Source organism: Neovison vison, chromosome 5 (genome assembly GCF_020171115.1).
Source record: "Neovison vison isolate M4711 chromosome 5, ASM_NN_V1, whole genome shotgun sequence".
NCBI lineage: Eukaryota > Metazoa > Chordata > Mammalia > Carnivora > Mustelidae > Neogale > Neogale vison.
The window spans coordinates 87398431-87422259 of NC_058095.1; the positions used below are offsets into that span (position 1 = coordinate 87398431).

The 23829-nt window shown below is 35.9% G+C and overlaps 2 protein-coding genes and 1 pseudogene across 3 annotated transcripts; 1 reads left to right on the forward strand and 2 right to left on the reverse strand.

Moving 5' to 3' along the window:
* Nucleotides 1-23829, forward strand: part of LOC122906946 — a 441004-nt pseudogene that overhangs the window by 131540 nt on the left and 285635 nt on the right.
* On the reverse strand, nt 1428-20711 carry LOC122907408 (exportin-4-like). Its single transcript, XM_044250284.1, has 5 exons — nt 20368-20711; nt 15759-15897; nt 3138-3254; nt 2310-2399; nt 1428-1454 (listed from the first exon to the last, which is right to left on the reverse strand). Exons 1-5 carry the CDS (start codon nt 20460-20462, stop codon nt 1428-1430), a joined length of 468 nt encoding a protein of 155 aa, XP_044106219.1. The 5' UTR covers nt 20463-20711.
* LOC122906945 (guanine nucleotide-binding protein G(I)/G(S)/G(O) subunit gamma-5) lies at nt 14727-15362 on the reverse strand. Of its 2 annotated transcripts, none has more exons than XM_044249454.1 (2): nt 15085-15362; nt 14727-14869 (listed from the first exon to the last, which is right to left on the reverse strand). In XM_044249454.1, the coding sequence occupies exon 1, from the start codon at nt 15293-15295 to the stop codon at nt 15089-15091; it is 207 nt and encodes a 68-aa protein (XP_044105389.1). In that variant the 5' UTR covers nt 15296-15362; the 3' UTR covers nt 14727-14869; nt 15085-15088. The 2 variants fall into 2 exon arrangements, with proteins under 2 accessions (XP_044105389.1, XP_044105390.1); XM_044249455.1 differs by having other exon boundaries at nt 14727-14863; nt 15079-15362.

The following is a 23829-nucleotide window of genomic DNA, read 5'->3' on the forward strand; positions in this document are numbered from 1 at the left end:
TAGCACTAAAAATGTAGCTTAGTTTAACTCCATTGCCATGCTCTTTTCCCTACATTTAAAGCTAATCCACTTACAGGAAGGGATACTGGACTAGAGTTCAAGTGGCCAACAAATGGCTACTATGCAAACATCTCTGATCAGATATGAATTTATCTGTATGTCGTGAAGTAGAATATCTGAAGGTCAAAATTAAGACCTACTTTTCTTTAAACAAGGAATTATTTCCTTTGGGAACACTGTAGTTGTGCTTATTATTTTCAGATGACAGGTTTTCCAAAGCTTTATCTAAATACTTTATGAAAATATTTTATGTGTGTATCTTTAGACAAACTTTGTTTCCAAACTCCCACAGCACTGTTTCCCTTTACAAAACAGTCACTCTTCAGCCAACTACTTTTCCCCCTAAAACAGAAATTTTAAAATTGGCTCCGATATATGCAGTGTAACTTTTGTTGATTTTCCCTACATATATAATTAATGTTTTGATAGCTCCATATGGCCTGCTACTTTTTAAATCTCTCTCAAAGTTTTCAACATCTTTCTTTTTACTAACAAAAACTGGAGCAAAAATTATATTGCAACACTCATAGGGGAAATTTTTTAAAACGTAAACCTAAGAAAATATGTGCCTGTTAACAACCAAAAAGAATTTACTGAAGATATAAAATTAATAATGAGTAGAAAAATGATTAGAGAACACGGATAAAAGCAGAAAGTGATTAATATCCCTGTAAGCTCTGCCCCACAGAGCAGTAGTTGACCATGTCTGCCTTGAGGAAAGAAAACTGGAGAACTCAAGGTCTGAGTCAGAGACTCAATACCCTATATAGCATTTCAGTTAGTTTTCTACAGAAGTGTATTAACTTGAAAATAGAAGATAATGTTGTACCTAACCCCACTTAGCCCCTTTAAAATCCCACAATTTTACCAGCCAAAAACAGTAGGTAATTTCTAGTATATGAATGTAGCAACTGTTGGCTCTGTTGGAATAAAGATGAGTCTCATCTTAAATTTCTGGTATGGGTAAATATGTATTTCCTATATGCTTCTCATTTTGTCTTTTTCTCCTTAATAGATTCCCTAACCCCCCATACTCAGGCCCCCAAGAAAAGACTTATTAAAGACATGTAGAAGTTAAATTAAATTTCTTATATATTAGGTCAAGAAAAAGGAGCATAACACAGACAGCTGATGAGCGTCTTCATTTAAGTAAACTATTAAAGCTCAATAAATGCTAGCTAACTCCTGAGTGTTTTAAGTGTATTGCTACATTCAGTTCACTCAACAATTCCATATCTCCATTTAATATCTGGAAAAACCAAGTCTCAGTGATGTTAAGTAATTTGCTTAACATCAACTAAGAACTGAACCTAGATTTGTCTGATTCAATTATGATAAAGATGAAGAGACACCAGCTATTACTGCTTTCAATCTATCAATAGGCAGCAAATGTTCTAGAAAGCAAATCAAAAACCTTAAACTCAGAAATACAAATTTTTCAACTTCAGTAATTGATTTTTAAAAAAGCACACACGTACATACAACATAACCCATTTAAACTTATTTTGTATTATTCATAACTATCTAGAAATAAAAGTTTAATATTTTTACATTAAAAAAGGTCTTCACAGAATAAACATACCACTACCTTAATATTTACATCTGCATCCATAAAGATCAAATTAGAGAATGCCAAATTAGACTTAAGGAAAGTCAGCCAAAAAAATCCAATGTAATCACATGTTAGATGGAGGAAATGATTCAGTTTCTTGACAAAAATTTGCTTCCCACCTTCTTCCTTTTCCTTCCTAAGGAACACTGCTATTCCTTAGTTAGCAATAACACCCTTATCCACTAAATGCTTCCATTTATTTGACTCTCTTCTACAAAGTTATAAATGAAATTTTGAAACCTCTAAGTAGTCCACTGCACTGTGTACAGGAAAATGAAAAAAAAAATTAATTCCATTTCTAAAAAAGCTCATTTTTTTTCAACAACATGCTTTACAAATCTACAGAGATGAAGTCTTTTAGCCAAAATTAAGTCATCTATGAAAATTACCACAAACTCTTCAGTTGTTAACAGTCTGAGGGGTTTGAAGTGGCGGGGGGGTGGGAGGTTGGGGTACCAGGTGGTGGGTATTATAGAGGGCACAGCTTGCATGGAGCACTGGGTGTGGTGAAAAAATAATGAATACTGTTTTTCTGAAAATAAATAAATTGGGAAAAAAAAAAAAAAAGGATATAATTTGGAGGAAGAAAGTTCCAGCTCAAGACTTGATTGGCGAGTGCAAGGTAACGCTGAAATACCGAAGACATCTGAGCATTGAGGTTTTCCCGCCTGCTGAACTCCTGAAGAACTTCAACCGTTAACATGAAGATCTGTCGAAGGTCTTCTTCCTATAATAAATAAATCACATGTATTTTTCAATCAAAAGCTTATTCAAAATGTATACCATTTAAGAACCATAAAATGAAATAAACAAAAACCTTAAAATTTTCAAGGAAAAAATTACCTCTTTAAGAACATTTTCCATTTTCAGGCCTGCTCATAATTTATATATCACAAGTATGCTTTCAAGTAACACCCGTTTGAATGCATCTACTATAATATAAATGCTACTCCATAAAGAAGCTCAGTCTTTGAAAACTACTAGAGAGCTGGATGGGTCAGTTGTTTAGTGCAGAGTCCTCGGATTTAAGCCAATGCCTTCACATAACTTTACTTCAGAGCCAAACAATACATATGAGACAAAGAGCCCACACCATCTGCAATAACATTTTAAATACATGGCCCTCATTGGCATTCTGCCAGGCCTATTTTAAGGCCAGCAAAATCCTACCAATTGAATTAGTTACATCTAAATGCAATAAGAACAAAATAAGTAATCTAAGGATCTTTGGAGTGGTATTTCCTTTTTTTTAAAGACTAGAATTAAATAAGAAATCTAAAATTGTCAACTATGTTTGCCAAATCTTTATCCTATCTTATCTTTATCCTTTATTAAATGCTATGAAATCATAACACAAATCTTCAAGTACAGGCCACCATTCAATTAGATAAAATAAATGTTCTCACTCCATTAGGAACAGATAGTAAAATGTTAACAATCTAATAAAACATAAAAATACCAGTACCTGAAAAACTGTTTTGCAGTTACCATGGAATTCCATACTGAGTCCAATGTTGCTAGTTTTACTTGAACTTGAGAATTCACTCAATAGTGCAGTTAGAATAGAACAGGCCAGAGTTTGCTGTAATTATTTGGTAAGAAACAAACCGTAAGGCATGATTTTTTTCCAATGCTTTGTTCCAATACAGTATTTTTTCAGAGAACATTTTCTATCTTTAGATCTTCCATTATATCTCTAGATCTTCTATTATATCTTTCGATCTTATACCTACTAGTCAGAAAACTAGTTATGACAAAGTAAAAATTAGCTCTCCTTTGTAACTATCCTAGTAATTATAAATAGTACTTCCCCGATTTCAGCTATACAAATCCATCCACGACTTAACTCAGGATATACATCTATTCAATCATAGAGAGCAAATTACACCTCATGATAACCAAAGTTAAATGTATTATTTCATTTACTTCACGCAACAATCCATATCCCCATTTTACATTTGAACAAGTGAGATTTGGAGAGGATAAGTAATTAAGAGATCTGAGATCTGAATTCAGGTCTGTCTATGTTCTCATGTTTATAAAGTGTATAAAGTAAGTAAGGCCAGCCAAGATCTGAACTCAGGTCTATCTGAGTCTATGTTCTCATGTTTGTAAAGCGAAACAGATTTTACAGCATCCAAAACATTAACGAGATTATTCTCAGAAGTTTTTTAAATTGAAAATGAAGATGTTCCCTTTTTTGTTTCGTTTTTGCAAAAATTTAGGCCATCACAAGAAGTGTAATATTTGGTTGGAGGAAACAATGGTGAACCAGGGTGATAGAAAGGTTAGCTTCTGAGAACTTTTGGTCTCTCAGAAGTTTCTCAAAGTATTTATCCCCTATAGTAGAACAACATGGTCAAATTCTAAAATCTCTTTTTGTGACTTGGACTTAAACATTAGAGTTCTTTGGTAAGAGTTTTATTCCTTTGTACGCTAAACAGGTTTCTAGTGATTTTATTTTTTTGATTTAATTTTTTTCAGTGTTCCAAAATTCATTGTTTATGCACGACACCCAGTGCTCCATGCAATATGTGCTCTCCGAAATACCCACCACCAGGCTCACCCAAACCCCCACCCTCCCTCCCCTCCAAAACCCTCAGTTTGTTTCTCAGAGTCCACAGTCTCTCTTGATTTGTCTCCCCCTCCGATTTCCCCCCACTCACTTCTCCTCTCCATCTCCCAATGTCTTTCGTGTTATTCCTTATGCTCCACAAGTAAGTGAAACCATATGATAATTGACTCTCTACTTGACTTATTTCACTCAGCACAATCTCTTCTAGTTCAACAGGCTCCTAACATCAACTTACTGCTTTTACTCACAAACTATTCAGGGTCAAGGTAACAAGGATGGAGAGGATACAAATGATTTTGGCAAGTTTCCAGGGGTTAAGCAGAAATATGCACACTACCTCTGAACAACGGAAAGATTAAAGTCAAGATGATACTATTTATGCAAGCTTATACAACAGCTGAACACAGTCATACCCACCCACCAACTGCAACATCTTTGTTCAGAAATGCTTCTGATGTCAGTACCTTGACCTTACAGATGCTTATCTTGGCAAATCTGAGCAAATATACATAAAATTAAATTCCTAAAGAATGGCATGAGGTGATATTTGCTGAAGCTCAATCACGGTTACATGGATGACCAATATACTACATGTCTAATTTTGCAGATGTCTGAAACTTTCTTCTAAAAACTGTAAAAAAAGAATTAAATTCGTATTTGTCTCTTAATCTCAGTTAAAATAAGCATGACTGTATAACTACTATTTATGGATGGCACCACCAGCCCATCCATTCAAGCAGTTTCTTAGACTTTGCCACACCGGAAGGCCCTAACAATAAAGAATACATGCAAATTCCTTCAGGAATCTGGGGGTATAGACCAAGCTGCCTTCAACAATGGTAAAAGTACTCTTAATATGCCTGGTTTAAACACACATACACACACATACACACAAACACACACATGCACATTCACTTTTTAATTTTACTTTAAAATACATTTAATATAAAAATGTCCCCAAATCATCAAGAGAATTGTGTAAGCTTAACTGCCCGAGGCACATGGAGAAAGAAACCTGGTCTGAAAAATGAAGCACTAAAAACCTCTCCTAGAAAAAATAGTCTGTTACATACTCAATTCATTTTATACATTAACAGACTCTTGGAAACTCACTAGTACAATCCCATCATTTTTTTTTTCCAGTTAAGAAAATCGTATTTTAAAAAATAGGTTTCTTTTAAAATAGTTAAATAATTAAAATGCAAGGAACCAAAACCTCACAGATACATTTAAATAACACTGGGACCAACTATGAACATAGTTTTTAATATACCTAGGCTTTAGTAGAGAAAGTAGGTATTAAGTTCAAATTAATAAAATTCAAAGCAAAAAGTTAGCACACAGAAATCTAAAACAAGATCCTCTGATTCTGTAAACATTTTATAGCACCCTATATTTTAGGTCTTTTAACCTTAGTTTTTATCTCATCCTTTCTAAATAAGATTTCAGTGAACAGAACATTATGAACCCAGAAGCTCTCATTAAACACAAATTTATCATTCTTAAATTATTATCTGTAAAAGTATACACAAGTATTTATAAATTCCCAAACTATTAATGTCAACCTCTATTCACCACAAAATGGCTTATTTTAGAATGATTTCCACATTCAAATTCTCAGTAACGCACCTCTAATTAATGAAACAACCTGTACTCACAATGAAGCTTTATTTTTATGTGAAATAAACATTTCTTAAGAATGCAGTACATGCATGTGTCTGGTCAAGATATGAAAAAATGAGTGAAGAAGAAAGGTAAAACAATGAAAGCTGAAGACTTTATGAAGCTAATGTTACTTGGAAAAAGGAAGGAATTTTTATCATTTTTTAAAGTAGGTGCCACTCTCAGCATGGAGCCCAACTAGGAGCCTGAACCCATGACCCTAAGGCCAAGACCTGAGCTGAGAGCAAGAGTCAGATGCTTCACCAAATGAGCCACCCAGGCACCCCAAAGAGAATTTTTAAAAATAAAAGTCTCCTTTAACTACAAACATCACCAGATAAACAAGGAGCCACAAGGGGCTAGGATGGCTTCATAAGCAGCAATAAAGATTATCTCTCCAAAAGAGCAAACTTTTATGTTACTGAAGTAAATTTCACCCTTAAAGTGCATTCATTTTTTTTTTTAAAGGTGTTTTTTTTTTGAGAGAAACAAAGCATGAAAAGAGAGCACAAGCGGGGTGGGGAAGGGGAGCAGAGGGAGAGGCAGAAGCAGATTCCCTGCTGAGCAGGGAGCCCAACACAGGGCACTGGGCTTAATCCTAGGACCCTAGGATCATGACCTGAGCCAAAGGCAGACACTGAGGCAGGCGCCCCAGAAAATTACATTCTTAACAAATGATAATTAAAAACAAAACAGAGTCTTATTATAGACTCAATTCTCTGAACATAATATTGTTTTTAACTTCTTCCTATAAAAATACTTTATCTTAATCTTAGAAAAACTAGAAAGTACAGAAAAGCACAAAGAAAAACTGCTCACAATCCTACCATAGAGAGGTTACTACTCTGAACATCCGTTCAGTTTTCTAATTTTTTCATTCATAGGCATACATCATTTATATATCATTACTATCACCTGTATGTATTGTTTTGTATTCCTTTTTCCACTTTATACTTATGAAATAAAAAGACAAAATTTTTTAAAGTAAGTTCTTTTCAAATTACTAATAAAAAATGTAAGAAATACCCAAAAATGTATTATGCAGCATGGTTACAAGTATTATCAGAAACCAAACATTCTGGTGTTAACCTACCTAAAATTACCAGTTTTCAAAGAACTAAAATTCAGTAAGATAGTCTCATCATTAAAAGATACCAGTTTAATTGCTCCTTAATTTGGAAACCCTGTAAGGATTTGAGATTAACATTATGTACATTCAATATTCCACACCACTAGGGCTCAAAGGTGCCAGATTAATAAAAATTCCTCAAGAACAATGAATAATTAAGCACTGATTGTAGCGCAGTAAGGCAAAGCACTTCTATACATTATCAAAACAATTATTTTTCCCTATTCACAGCTCACATATCACATTGTGTCCAGGACTCATTTCCTAACATGACTGCTCATTTTCGATATTTGATTATCAATTAAATCTCATTAAAATCAAGTTACCTTCACAGCAGCTGCAGTGCACTGTTATGAAGGTAACTAGGGAAGCAAGCCAAATGTGATATCCTATGGGAAAAAGAGGACAACTCCTTCTCAGGACAAAGAGGAAAGCAGGGGAAAAGCATAAAATCTGCCTCTGAGAGATAATGAGTTTTTCCTTTTCTTACACATGTATAAGATTCCTGTCTGCCTGTTTCAGACTTTCAGGTCTCAATGGTCATCCCAAGGGTATTACCTCTTAACCCCTCTCTAATGACCAGTACTTTCAAGTGTTGCCTCTTGGCCCTTTGTCATAGTCAGGGCTAGATATTATTTCTGACCAGAGACAGGGACTCTGATATTTAAGAGGGTCAGAAACAAAAGCTGTTGTAAATAATTTAAAGTGGTGAATTTCAATGAAAACAGATCAAAGTGAACTGATTAGTATACTATAAGACTGTCAAGCTAAAATTAGCAGTGATTAGACCAGTATAAAATATCACTTGTACAAATATTAGCAGCATGAGGTTAACACAGTAATGTCTCATTTATCCAAGATCATAGAGAATTTAGTATCTTATTTTTAATGCGACTTCCTTCACATAAATTTTTTCAAATGAATTATTTCTAAGGCAATTATTATAAGATGTTGTAATAAAGAGAATACTTGGAATCTACTAAAACATATGATGCTTAACATCCTTTGACCAAATGACACCAGACTCAATGCTTTTTGATTTATGTTTGCCCCAGGTTTTCTCCACCATCCTTTGTTGGTGTCCTATCACTCACTGTTGCTGGCAATTTGACTAGCACTAACACGTAGTCTTAAATTGATCATTTTTGTTTTCAGCAAGTTAGAAACCAAATAATAAAATTTTTAAAAACTATGTCTAAAATAAACTCTAAATGAAAATACTCTATGGGACTTTTTAGGGAATCTAGTACAAGGATCTTCCTGTTTTGACAAAGAAATCAGAAAATCTGGGTTTTAACACTTCGAGATTTACCACTTCAAGTAACTTGAGGGCAAATCGCTTCATCTATTTTAGCCTCAGTTTTCTCATCTATAAAAGGGGTTAACACCCTCTGCCCTAATTCATATGACTGTCCAAAGGTTCCAATTAGATAATGCATGTAGAAGTATTATGTATACGTAGCAGCTTATGATTTGATAAGGTCAAACAACAGTATTTTTATCATTATCATAAAAAATACATATTTTGGCTTTTTTGTTCTATTTCTTGATTATTAAGTACATTGCATCAAATTAAAACTACAAGATAATGGTTAAAAAAAGAAAGCTATAACTAAAGCATTAAAGCAATATAGCAGATGCTCAGTAAATCGTAGCTGAATTGATGAATCAACATTCACTTCTACACCTAATACCATATTAACAAAAGGCAAGTAGAAAACGAATACATGATGTTTTCACCATTTTTTAGCAGTTAATAAATTTCAAAAAGAAAATGTAAATATGTACAATAGAAGAAATTCAATGAGGTCTTAACATTATAAATGAGTTTTAATGTTTTCTTTCACTGAACTACTAAAAATTCACGAGTTAAGTTCACTAACAACTTAAGTAACTGTTGTCTTCACATCACAATCCTACAGCAGCATTCTCATTTCCAGTGAAAGCCAATTATTTCATGATGGTGTAAAAATACCCTTCAGAGACCACTTGCCTTACTCACCAGCTTACTGTCATAAGCACAAGATATTCAAATACTAACTCCAGCTGACAAAATAAAATACTCTTGTTCAGAGAGAGGATTGTCTCTTATAATAGCCTGGCTCTTACCCCAGGAGATTTATTACCAAGAATAAACTTTATGAAAGGTTGCCATACATAAAGCAGACTTCCAGCTGCTCTTCTAAGCAAACATCAATGAGACTTGTGATAAGAGAGATTAGGCTGGCTATCATATCCAGGGGCAGCACTGCTGTAGATAAGTGAATTTCTCACCCACTTCTCTCTAGCATGGCAAAGAGGAAGACAGGAGGCTTAAATGCTAAATTAAACAGCTTTAAAAGTGATTTAACATATGCTTACTACTTTCAAAGGAAATAAACATTAAATAGATTAAATATTTAGCTTAAATATTAATTTAAAATAAAAAAACTTAGCTAATTTTCTTAGGAACTGAAGTCTCCAGGCCTATCCCTTTCAAATTAGTAGAGTGAGTTTGATACAATTACAAACCAAGATGAAGTAACCATGACAACCTTTATAACCATAGAAGGAAAACAGCCTGTCCACAAAGACAGGCAGGAAACAACATATTATTTAATAATTGTACCAACACAATTACTCTAAGAATACATCATGACACCTGGAAAATGGACTGTATTTAAAAAATATAATCTCCTGGGACGCCTGAGTGGCTCAGTGGGTTAAGCCACTGCCTTCGGCTCAGGTCATGATCCCAGGGTTCTGGGATCGAGTTCCACATCGGGCTCCTTGCTTGGCAGGGAGCCTGCTTCTCCCTCTGCCTCTGTCTGCCTCTGCTCACTCGCTCTCTCTCCCTCTAACTCGCTCTCTCTCCCTCTGTCTCTGACAAATAAATAAATAAAATCTTTAAAAAATATAATCTCCTTAGGAAATACTTTATTACTATCTGTAAAGAATGAACACTGTAAGAAACCTCCTAAAAGCATTTAAAGGAAAGTTATTATGTTGGATTTTTTTATTTTATTTTATTTTTTTTAAGATTTTATTTATTTACTGGACAGAGAGAGATCACAAGTAGACAGAGAGGCAGGCAGAGAGAGAGAAGGAAGCAGGCTCCCTGCTGAGCAGAGAGCCCGACGCGGGACTCGATCCCAGGACCCTGAGATCATGACCTGAGCCGAAGGCAGCGGCTTAACCCACTGAGCCACCCAGGCGCCCTGGATTTTTAAAAAATATATAATTTTAAAAATATACAATTAGTTCCACTCATGAATAAAAGGACAAATATTTTCCTCTAATTTCAACACTTAAAAAGTATTATTTCCATTAAAAGAGATAATCTATTAGAGCATATGTCCCAAAGTTCTATAAGCAAAGGTGTTAGATCACTAGAAGATAAAACATACATTTGTTGAATGCTTACTTACTAATTTACTTAACATCGTCTCTCCTTGCCTGGGAAGTCCCAGAAATGGACATTAATCACATTTATTTTACACACAGTATTAGTAAATCAAGGCCTAGAGATGGTAAATAATTTGTACAAGTTGGTAAGACAATAAATAGAAGAGCTGTGATTTAAGCCTAAATGTGAATCCATAATCAGAATCGGTATTCTATTATACCATACTGCCCCAAAACTTATTTGAACATGTACTTTAGTAAAGGGGATGGACCACCACAAAATATAAAAGGGACGTGGGAAAGCCAGACTACATTCAGTTTCTGACCAGTGAAGGTTGATGGGAACATTATTCTAGAAGAGGTATGATGGGAAAGTTAGTAAACTAAATAATTTATGAGATCAACTCTTTTATCTATAGAAAACGATCAGTCAGCTCTCCTTTTCAAATAGCTCTTAAAATTATTCTCATGAAGAAAGTTTCAGTGTTCTGATTTTAACATTCTACTTTACCCTCCCTCCCACTAATAATTCTGTCTCTGAGATTAAGAAACTGTTAAGTAAATTCTTACAGCATTCCCACAAATTCTTAGTCTCAGAAGAAAATAAAGAGAAGAAAATATATTAAAATGTTGTTTGTACTGGTCTTAACCTCATTTTTATAGACCTGTCAAATGAGCTAGTTTTAAACTACCAGGCAAGGACAAATCGGGATGGCCACATGGTGGCATGGTGGGCATTTAACTTGTCATGTAATTGTAGGAGTACTTTTCTAGTTTAATGTTCCAGTGTGGTCACTGAAGTAAATTCATCCAGCAATCCTGAAACTAAATTCTACCTCTCACTACTCACTCTCCACTACTTTAAGTTCTTAATCTTGTTAGTAGAAATTCAACTTAAAAAAAAAAAAACACTTTGTTTTGGAATATTTCTTTTTTTTTTCCAATTTATTTATTTTCAGAAAAACAGTATTCATTATTTTTTCACCACACCCAGTGCTCCATGCAAGCTGTGCCCTCTATAATACCCACCACCTGGTACCCCAACCTCCCACACCCCCGCCACTTCAAACCCCTCAGATTGTTTTTCAGAGTCCTTAGTCTCTCATGGTTCATCTCCCCTTCCAATTTACCCAAAAGCACATACCCTCCCCAATGTCCATAACCCTACCCCCCTCCTCCCAACCCCCCTCCCCCCAGCAACCCTGTTTTGGAATATTTCATGAGGATATTAAATTTACCCACTATTCTCAGAATGCACACACTGTGAACAGAGCAAAATGTTCTCTAACTAAACAGTTATATCTGTTCCAATCATTCTTAGAACGTCAATTATTTCAGTGGCTCAAAAAGATCCAAATGCCAGGTTGCATTGGGACTACTTTTTGTGGTGGGTCAAATTACCCAAGGGGGAAGAAAGAGAATGCAATTCCTGTGCCTTCAGTATCCGAAGCCAAGCAACTACTAGTAGGGGATGAGGACAGGATACAGAAATTCTACCTTAACACTGAAATCCTAGGCTAACATGATCACCAAATCAACAAGGGAAAAAGCATTAGTCATAAACATATAGATCCCAGAATTACTAGTTAATTTCCTGAAGGTTAAATCCTGGTCAATCACAATGAGCTGGACTCCTTTACTGCAGATTAGCAAGTAAAACAATACATCCTCAAGTAGAATCTAAAAATATGAAGAGTAACTTGATTCAGAGCAGCAGGGTCTAGGATAACATTTCTAAGCAGTAGCTTTAGTTCTAAACCTTTTCCCTACTACTTTATTTTTCCTTCCAAATTTTTATTTAAATTCTAGCTAGTTAACATATAGTGGAATAATATTGGTTTTGGGAGAATTCAGTGATTCATCACTTACATTAACACCCAGGGCTCATCATAACAACTGCCCTCCTTAATACCCATCACCCATTTAGCCCACCCCCCACCCACCTCCCTCCATCAACCCTATTTATTCTCTATTGTTAAGAGTCTCTTATGGGGGGCGCCTGGGTGGCTCAGTTGGTTAAGCGACTGCCTTTGGCTCAGGTCATGATCTGAGAATCCTGGGATTGAATCCCACATCAGGCTCCCTGCTCCATGGGGAGTCTGCTCCCTCTGACCTTCTCCCCTCTCATGCTCTCTCTCACTGTTTCGCTCTCAAATAAATAAAATCTTAAAAAAAAAAAAAAAAGAGTCTCTTATGGTTTGCTTCCCTCTTTTTCCCCCTTCCCAAATATTCATGTTTTGTTTCCTAAATTCCACATATGAGTGAAATCTTGCTCTTTTTTGCTTAGCATAATTACACTCTAGCTCCATCTACGTCACTGCAAACAACAAGATTTCATTCTTTTTGATGGCTAAGTAATATACCATGGGGTGTGTGTGTGTGTGTGTGTGTGTGTACGTGTACACACACACACACACACACACACACACACCATCTTAATCCATTCGTCAGTTGATGGACATCTGGACTCTTTCCATAGTCTGACTATTGTCGATAACGCTGTTATAAACATTGGAGCGCATATACCCCTTCCCTACCACTTATGGCTAGTTACTTTCCCATCAGATATCAATGACCGCCACCACTGGATTGCACACATGGCCATTAGTTAGGCAACAAATGTGAACAAAAATCCATGCAAATAACAAGATTACCATTACACAACTAATGTAGGCAACCCTGAGGCATCAGCATGACAGGAGCAAAGCTCATCATCAAAAATGGAGACCATGTCTACCAACAGAGATTCTGAAAGTATAAAGATTAACACAGTTAAAAAGTAGCTTCCCAATCATTTTTATCTAAAAATTTTACACAGAATCTTGAGGACTATTTTCAAGAGAGTTTTGCACTACATAAAACAAAAGCCAAAATGATTCCTAAAATGTAATGATTCACACATGCACATTTCTGAAGCTGTCAGTTTTATGTAAAACTTTCCTATACTAAGAATAAGTGGGGAAAAAAAAACATAAAATTAGACCTTTGGATTATCTAAGTCTCTAGAACTACACTGTCCAATATGGTTGCCACAAGCTCTGTTTAACTAATTTCAACTAATACAAAATAAAAATTCAGTTCCTCAGTCACACCAGCCACATTTCAAATGTTCAAAAGCCACATGTGTCTGGTATAGTGGCTACATATTGGAGTAGAGATCCAGAACATTTGCATCAACAAAGAAAGTTCTACTGGAGAGCAGTACTTTAAGAAATCTGAGGCAAAAATGGCAAAGAACATGGTATCTACACAACCAAAATTGTTCTCTATCTGTTCTGTGATGGTAGTTCATACTCAGCTGTCACAACTATGGAAGTGTACATTTTAAATGAATAAGGTAACATTAAGTAAATTATTCCTCAATAAAGTTGTTAAGGAAAAAGAACAGACATATAACCACTGGTGTATTCCAAAGGAAAAACAAAATATACTTTGGGCATATAGAGGAAGTTCCAAAGTCCTGACAACTTCCTTTTGCAGTCCTTCAGTTGAGACCCTGGTATATCAGGCTGGCGATCCAAGCCACAGTGGGGGACAGATGACTAGAGCAAAGAGAAGAGTGCGCATCTGCTTATGGTAAGAGGTGTGAGGGGCAGGAGATCCAAGATACTATAAAAAGTAAGTGACAATGTTAGAGTCCTCCAAAAATGTACCTATACCCTAACCTCATACATCAAATACATTATTAAAATCGTACCACTCCCTGAGGGGCCACTGAAGATGTAAAGTAATTCATAAGAAGTTCTAAGGTATATAGCCTCACATAGGTATCTTCCCAATGATTAATAAAGATATTGGTAAAATGAAAAACCACCCAAAACATTTCAAGATTTACACATGAAAATCAGAAGAGCCAGGTATTACCAAACCCAACTCCACAATATCCTTCAGCTGGTAACAGTCAAAAGTTCTAACCACAGATCACAGCTGATCACTAACACCAACTCCAACTCCTGCCTCTGACAGGAGGCTACCACCAGTCACTCTCTGGCATGACTAGTTCTCAAAAGGTAGACAGAATACTGAAAGGGGAAAAAAAAAAACACGTTCCCCAGAGTAATTAAGTCAAGAAAAAGGGATCTCAAATGTGTTCAATTAACACCTGGTGGTCAAAGCATACCTTGATTCCTTAGTACAGCAACATTTAAATAATTTTTGTTATATATCATTGACATATCATTTTATATTTTATTCAAACATTTCTTTTTTTATATACTAAGTATTTTATTGTATGCTGCTGCCAGTGTATATAAAACAATTACCCTTATGAAATAGAAATTTATGAGAATTCAGAGAGGTAGATGTTAAGGACTGACAAAAGTAAAAGTTTATATAGTATGGCACGTGTTACAGGGATAAGCTTTTTGTACAGGCTTCAAATTTAGTTCTCCTTTGAATAGTCACTGGTTCATGAAAAGTGGTCTAGAAAACCATCCCAAAGATTCATTTTATTATTTTTTTTTAAAGATTTTATTTATTTATTTGATAGAGAGAAATCACAAGTAGGCAGAGAGGCAGGCAGAGAGAGAGAGAGGAGGAAGCAGGTTCCCTGCCGAGCAGAAAGCCCCATGCGGGACTCGATCCCAGGACCCTGAGATCATGACCTGAGCCGAAGGCAGCGGCTTAACCCACTGAGCCACCCAGGCGCCCCCAAAGATTCATTTTACTACAAAAAGGAACAGACTTTCTGGGGTCTGAATGGGTTCGTACTTGAAGACACACCAGTTAGCAGGGGGTCGTGTTGGGCATTCTGCAGACAGAATTGTTTCAGATCTGCAGCTGCCTGGGAAACCTTCACGCGGTTGAGCCCGGCTTCCAGCCGGAGCTGTTGAACCACTTTCTTCATAGCGGCAACGCTGGAGGAACCAGACATGGCGCTCTCAGGAGCGGGGCAGATTTTCGTGCGTGCGTGGATCTGTCCATTCGTGGGTCCGCGGGGCCAGACGGTGGGGCAGCGCGGCGGGGGGCGAGGCTCGGAACTTTTCTATTCAAACATTTCTATTATCATTAGTAGTTGTCAACAGTTTATTAAATGAGGAAAAACACTCAACAGAAAAGAAACGTTTAAGAATATTACAGTGTAATGGCTTATAGTATTTTATACCATTAAAATGATGATTATGAACAATGCCAACACGGAAAAACAGAGTCAAAGGAAAAAGCGAAGTATTCTATTATCAATAGTATGTAAACACAAAGGACTTAAAGAAAATATGAACAAATGAAAATTGCTTGATTTTTAGACTGTGCACTTGTTCTTTAACACAGATTTCATTACTGTTACGTCATACAAAATAAAAATTTTAAATATTTATAAATACAGATATCGTACTTACCACAGTGGGATTGCCACTACTTATCAACTGGCTGACTTCATGAAAAATGCTTTTGCAGTCAATTGATTTATCTAAGGATCCTCGTTTTACAATTACTGCTACTGCTAATAGAATCTGTTCCCGAACATACTTTTGGAGGCTGTAAAACATAAAAATCCTTGTGAAAAATCTTTATGTGAATCTACTATAAAGATACTCCCGAATTTCTCACTATGTCTGAAGCTACTAATAGCACTGCTTATATATGAGGGTAGTATAGCCTATTGGTTATGCACAGTGTCCAAAGCCGTAAGGTCTGGATTTGAATCTGCACTCATTATTTTACGGGCTATGTGACCCTAAGCAAGATAGATTCACAGCCTCAAGCTTTCTCATCTGTTCAAAGGGGGTAAACAGAACAGGGTTGTCACTAGGATTAAATATTCTTAAAACTATGTCCAGTGCATACTAAGTGCTAGATAAGTGTTAGCTGCTTTAGGCAGTGTTCAATAGATGCAAGTCAGTTCTTTAAGAGCCAGCTTATGATTCTGTCAATTAAAAGAAATTCTGATCTATATCCATCTCCAACCAATAGTATAATCTTAAATTCATTCCCTATAATATGAAAAGGCAACATGCTAGCTGCTCATGATATATTATGGACACATACAAATTTTTTAAAAACTTTTTTAAATTTCCTATCTAAACTGTGCTCCTCAGTGTGATGGCAGAAGCACTGACTGATCACAAGTGGAGGCATTCTACAAAGTCTATTAGACCACAAGGAAACAGAGATCTGTCTTTTTGCAATCTCTTCTTAAAGGTAAGGTTCAGAAAACTAACTCTGAACTTTGTAATCCAGACTCTAGAATGCCATAGGATATGACAACCATGTGCCCTTGGGATAAACTCCAAATTCCTTAATATGGCTTATAAGCAGTGGGATCCTGCCCAGCTTTCTTTGAACACTCCCAATTTACCTGTTGTCTCACACCATTACTTACAAATAGTGTTTTCTTTAGCCCTGGAAAGTGTCCCGATTGGGGCCCTTCATGGTCAGGTATCTGCTGCCCTCTCTACATCTCCCCCCACCCACACACACTCCAAACTGCAGAAATACTGAGCTTCTTTCAATTCCTGGCACAATGCACATGCACTTCCTGGCCTCTAAATGTTGATGTCCTCTGCCAAGACTGTGATACCACTTTCTCCAAAAACATTCCCTGAACATGGTTGAGGGGCCATTACTAAGGAGGACTCCCCCAACACAGTTGGGCATTTACAAACAAACATGTTTCCCTGTCAAGACTGAAGTGAAAAGCATTCCTTCAAAATACAGACTTGAATTATTCATTAAACAAATAAATGCAGAGATCCTAATACGTGGAAGAATATGAATTGATCAAAGTGAATTTCTGTACTTTTGGAGCAACACAATAATTTCAAATACACTGATTACTCCTAGGAAATGTACATAAAGCTGATTTTATTTATTTGAGGGTGTGTGTACGTGTGTGTACATAATTGCGGGGAGGGATAGAGGGAAAGAATCTCCAAGCGGACTCCCTACTGAGCAGGGACCCTGATGCAGGGCTTGATCCCACAACCCTGAGATCATGAGCTGAGTCAAAACCAAGAGTCGGATGCTCAACAACTGAGCAATCCAGGAGCCCCCGTAAAGCAAGTTTGAAGGAAGTCCATTGGCAAAAATTGTAAGTTAATAGGAAAATAAATAATAATGTTTAACGTTTGTTGATCCTTACAGTATGCAAGGCTTCCTATAAACCACCTTCACAGAAATACATACATTTAATCCTCACAGCTATCTTTTGAGTAAAGTAGTATTAACTCTAATAGTTAATTAAACAACAATTAAAAAAACTAATGCACAAAGAGGGTAATCTGCCAGTGCAGAGTGGCAGAAGTGGAAATCAGTCCCTTTCTGAACCACTCTGCTATACTGTCAAGTGTACCTTCCATTTTACTCTATGCAAATGTTATCCCAAATAGGAGGAAAAAAACAGAAAAAATTCTGTGCACCAAATGAGAAGTATGTAACATTATGAACACGATATTCATAGTATTCTACCTATGCAGTATACCAATGGTTTTCATTTGACTTGAGTCCATACTGTAGGAAATTCTATGAGACAAAAATGGCTGTGTCATGAGAAACAAAAGAAGGGTAGAATTATTCCAGATTAAAAGAGACTGAAGAGACATGACAACTAAATACAACATATAATCTGTGGTTAAATTCTGGATCAAACAAGTAACATAAAGGAAAAAGGATATCAATAACATAATTCAGACAACTGGGGAAATGAAAATGTAGAATCAGAATTACATTAGATTAACACAGATATGTCAATTATATCAAGAGTATTGAGATTATGCTCTCAGGAGAGATGCTCAAACATTTAAAGATGAAGTACCACGATTTCTGTGGCATACTTTCAGGTGGTTGGTGGGGGGGAATGCACATATATAAGAGAAATCAAATGTGACAAAATGTTAACTGAATCCCCACTAGGAAAAGAGTATGTATGTGTTTACTGTACTCTTCTTTCAATTTCGCTGAGAGTTTTGTTTTTAAACGGTTTGGGAGAAAATATGTAAGTGAACCATTTCAATGTAGAACCCTACAATCAGCTCCAAAATAGCTTCTGAACTAATGAAAATTATTTAAGAATGAGATTATGTGGGGGCCGCCTGGGTGGCTCAGTCAATTGAGTGTCTGCCTTCAGCTCAGGTCATGATCTCAGGGTTCTGGGATCAGGCCCTCCAACAAGCTCTCAGCGGGCATCAGCAGGCAGGCTGCTTCTCCCTCTCCCTCTGTGCTTGTTCTCTCTCTTCTCCCTCTCTCAAATAAATAAATAAATTCCTTTAAAAAAAATAAGAGTGAGATTATTCTTGGATAATACAAGAGATCACATGTGAGCATGTGTATACACACACACACACACACACACACACTCTCTCTCTCTCTCTCTAAGTCTACCACATATTAAGTGTGTGGTTCAGATTTCAGTGGTTCCCAAGTGGGGAGGGTGGGATCAATGAGCAGCCCCAGGGCAAGACAATATCATATCACACCCAAATGGCCTCATAATATCACACAAATTAAAATTTAAATAAAGAAAACCAGTGTGAAGGAGAAGAGAAAGGTTTGAAAACTGGTCAATTTTTTCCTTATGCTATTAAAACGGGGAAAAACAAGCCAAACTCTCCCTTTACACACATCTATATTCACTCATCTATAGAAAACATTACCCATTACACCTGTAATGTTTATAGGCTAAGTAAATCTTGCCTTTTTTCTCTCATGCATTCTTGCATATGTAAAGCAACCAGCATTTAACTGTGTGCTAAATTTGTGCCAGTAATTATTATTAAATATTATGAATTCAGAGACTGCTAGTGAACAATCAGTAGGAACAAATGTATGTTCTACTTTTAAAGCTTTATGTATGTTTAATGCCACTAATTGAAATTCCTAATTACCAACATTTCTGATTACATAACACTTTCCTCGAATTCAATTGTCCATTTATGCAAATGGCATACATACAATGTGCACTGCCTCTTCTCAAAAGACAACTTGGTGTTTGGGGGACTTTAAAAAAAAAAGGTAAGTAGTAAATGCATTCTTTTCTCTTCTTCGTTTTTTTTTTTTTAAGTAGGCTCCATGCCCAGCATGGAGCCCAATGCGGGCCTTGAACTCATAACCTTGAGATCAAAACCTGAACTGAAATCAAGTCGGATGCTTAACCTAACAGCCCCCCAGGCACCCTGGTAAATGAATTTCTCCCCCAAATAGTGTGACTGACAATTTTCATCACATTAAAAAAGTCATATAGGCAATGAATGTACAAATCTTATAAAATATTCAGGCAGAACGTGTATGACACAAAAAGAAAACTTACTTTTACCCCATTTCTTAAAACTGATCCATTTTCCAAAAGAAACTATTAAAATTTGGTTCCTTCTCTTCTACAGCCTTATTAACGTGCATTTCTATGTACATATATACATAACACAGATGGTTCCCTCTTCACCTGTCTTAGGACACTCACCTATGTCTTATAATACTTACTAAGTACCAAAAGAACAAGTAAGAACAAAGTATTTTCATTTGAGCCCAAGATCAACTTTTATTTATAATCAAAATCTTTGGAACTAAACCAACATCAAAAAAAAACGCAACACCCGGGGCACCTGGGTAGCTCAGTCGTTAAGGTTCTGCCTTCAGCTCAGGTCATGAGCCTGGGATTCGGCCCCACATCGGGCTCCCTGCTCAGCAGGAAGGCTGCTGCTTCTCCCTCTCCCACTTCCCCTACTTGTGTTCCCTCTCTTGCTGTGTCTCTCTCTGTCAAATGAATAAATAAATTCTTAAAAAAAAAAAATCCCTAACATCCAGCATCATCTTTTCAAAGAAACAAAACCTAGTACTGTAAGCATAAAGAAAAAGTAGTATTTCATTAAGTACCAAAAACAACTCACAACCATGTGATTTTTAAAATAGGAGTTCCAAACAGAGCTTAACCATAAACATCATCATCATTAAAAAAACAGAGAAAGAGAGAAGCACAGCATAAGTATTTTAGCAGTACCTCCACCACATACTTACTTAGGCCTCTGTAAGACATATGTTAAAAGGAATGTTCGCAGTGACTCGATGCTACCTTTTTCCAAGAGAATCCACTCTCGGACAACTGCTTCCATTATGGCTGTGGCAGCTTGAAGGAGGACATAGTCCACTTTACTTGTTTCTGAGGAGAAAATTAGAAACTTTCTTTAAACAGCAGTTCATCTTCCTTTGAACATTTTGCATTTATTAATTTAAAAACAGAACTTTTCAGACAAGGAATAAGATGGTTACCTGTTCTTTTTTTAATCCAGTGACCTTGCTCTAGCACCACAAAGAGGTTAGTTCCTCTCAGAAGACACCCCAGGCAGGTGGCAGCTAATCACTGATCACAATTTTCACAAACTTTCCTCACCTCTCTTCAACTGTTACTTCCAAAGCATGAAGAACTAAAAAATAACACAGCTTTAAAAAAAATAAAAATAAAAATATAAAGCAATCAGAAAATTTCCTAAGAGATTCTCACCCTGTGCAAAATAGAGCTTTGTATCTGCAAAATATCTTAATCTAGTCTTTGAACATCACTATTTGTGATGAGCCATGCTGTTAAAATATTTGTTAAGTGACTGAGCTTTCAGCAGGATGGCCCATCTCCAATAGCAAGTTCAGAAATTAACACTATCACGCTCAGCTTACTTTTCTCAAAATGTTAAAAAAAAAAAAAAGAAAACAAAAATGAGTCACATTTACACAAGGTGAGAAGTTCTTGTGAATTTTCTGATTGCAATATTGTTCAAACTGAGTAAAATTCCAAAGCTACACTTAGAAAAACCCATCCTTAACTAGCAAGTTATAGTTTCTGAACTAAAAACTAAATCAGGAGGGAAAGAAAAAATAGAAAATTAACATCCGTAAGAAATATTTTAATCTTCTATTTTTTCTTTCTTTCACCAATACCACTACAATCAGTTTCCAAACAGCATTATCAAAAGGGAGAAACAGTCAAAATGAAGTCAAGAAAAAGTAGAAATTTTGTGAAGTCCTAAAAAATAACCATCATGTGAAATCCATGAAAAGTCTATGATTAGATTGCAGGTTATTTGCCAAGATCACTAGACATGAGTATCTGAAAGCCATGAGAAATTAACTCTAGGCATAGAATGGCACCTTCAAGAATTTATTAGAAGAGCATGAAGATATAGTCAGGCACATCATTTTCTCTCCTACTCAAGCTTAGGTCATTTAAAAATCTTGTAAGTGATCTTGACACAATAAGCTATAAAAATGCATGAGAAAAGGTATACCCTACATAAATTCCTATCAATTTAGACTACTACATATGAGTTTTGAACCTATAAAAACTAATAAGAGGAACCAATTTGGACGTTCTTCTTTTTAAGTTTGATTATTCCATGCTATCTTAACATGAATTCTAATTGAGATGATAATCAGAACTCACAAAAATTTAGAAACCTTAAAAAATTATCAATAAATAAAGCAACAGCTTCCAAAAATGTAAACTTATTATAAAAAGATGTTTAAAGTTCTCGGAGTAAAAAACAAACGAACCATGTTTTATTCAAAGAGGATTTGAAACAGAAACTAGCTCTATCTATTTAGATCACTTAAGGAGAAATATGGTACTGCTTCATAAAGGTAAGTTAAGTAGTCTCTTATTATAAACCTCTTCCTGAAACTGAATGATGATTGATGGCCTAATTTCATTTTCTATTGCAATGGTAAAAATTTTAAGGACAAGAAACCTGAAATCCTTAACTATGAGTTTTAACAAAGAAGCAAAATCTTACGGACTCACAGAATTTTGGAAATACTATTCCGAAGATCATCTAATTCATTTTCTGCATTTTACAGCTAAAGAAAGTGTTGATGAACCAAGAGATTAAGAGAAGAAATTCAATAAGCATGGCTGGTAAATGTTTCTTGAGCGATACTAACCCGCCCCTAAAGGCATATGCCAATGAAGAGAGACCAAGCAAATACCTTCTTGTTTTCATAAGCAATGAAACATCCTTATTTCTAACTGTTTGTGCTTATACCCAATTCATTTTTCCTGCCTCCTCCTCCTTTTTTTGCAAGGGTTGGGGGAAGAAATAACTGCAGAAGGTGAATAACATTCAAAAGTTTCCAAGATAACTCTTAGATACCTCTGTTTGATATTAAATAGGCATAGCTAAATTACTACTCCCATAAGAAGCTGTCTCTAAGAATGGAGGATCTGAAAAAAAGAAAGCTGAATTCCAAATTTAAAAAGAGGAATCTTCCTAACCTAATGAATTATACCTTCTCGTAAAACTTATGATTAGCCTTCATAAACTGTATGTACACGTAATATAAATGTTCAGAAGCTCTATGGAACTCTAGAAGCCAGCAGCAGAAGATTGGGACTTCACTTGGATAAACAAGCTCTTATTCTTGCTCTCTGCTCTAAAGATGCTCGAAATTGCAAAGTCTTCATGAGGAAATCACAATTGACTTGGAATTTCTGATACTTGTAGGATGATTCTCCACTGACCAGGACACTGTCTAGATAATTATTTTGGGCCACTTTGGCAGGAAGCTTTCACTTCCCACCACAGTAACTTTCTTTAATAATAATTATGTAAATAAAATTAATTTCTATCATGTCAGCCATCTGAAACTACACAGAACCATGAAGACAATAGTTAAAGTAAATAATGAGAGGTGAAATAAATTGAAGTAAATAATGAGAGGCAGAGCACTACATTCTGATCAAAAATATTTTCAGAGGAATACTAAAACCATAATAGTCAAGGCTGAGATATTCAGCTACTATATACAATTACCTCTAGCCTTAAAGATTTCTGTCTAAAGCACAGGCAATAGAAGCTCCAGAGTCTGCTTAATGATACATAGGCACACCAAACAACAATAAGTCTCGGGTTTCACTTTGTTTTGTTTCAACCACTTCTGAGATAAGAAATTAAAGAAATCCATTTCTCTCTGAGGGAAGGATAGAAGAATGCTACAAAGTTAGTCCCAGAAGTGTTGAACCAATCTCTCACTGGTTGGAGGTATTTCTTAAACAAGAACAGAACTTGCAGGATTTGGGAACACACATTCGACCAGACCAAACTAGCAAAACCTTAAGTGCCAGACTTCTGAAGTCTAAAAGTCTTCTGATAAAATGCACAGGCATGCAACATGAACACGCACATGCGCGTGTGTACACACACACACAGAGAGAAGAGCGGAAAAGTAAACCTAGAATAAAAATAAAAGTGTAGAAGAGAAAGAAATGGGGAAAAACAAGCAACATAAAACTTAAGTGGGAAGGAAGAATTTTAAGAGGCCAGAGAAGGGAAGCATCAAAGAGAAAGTCTCCCCTTTATCAGAATATCACCCACTGTATAAAAATGACATATTATCCCTAAATAAGAATGTGAAAAATTCTGAATTGCGATTGACTGCCACTTGTATGAGAAGTCTTCTTAGAGGAATTAACCCTTCTGTGCTGGTGGCAAC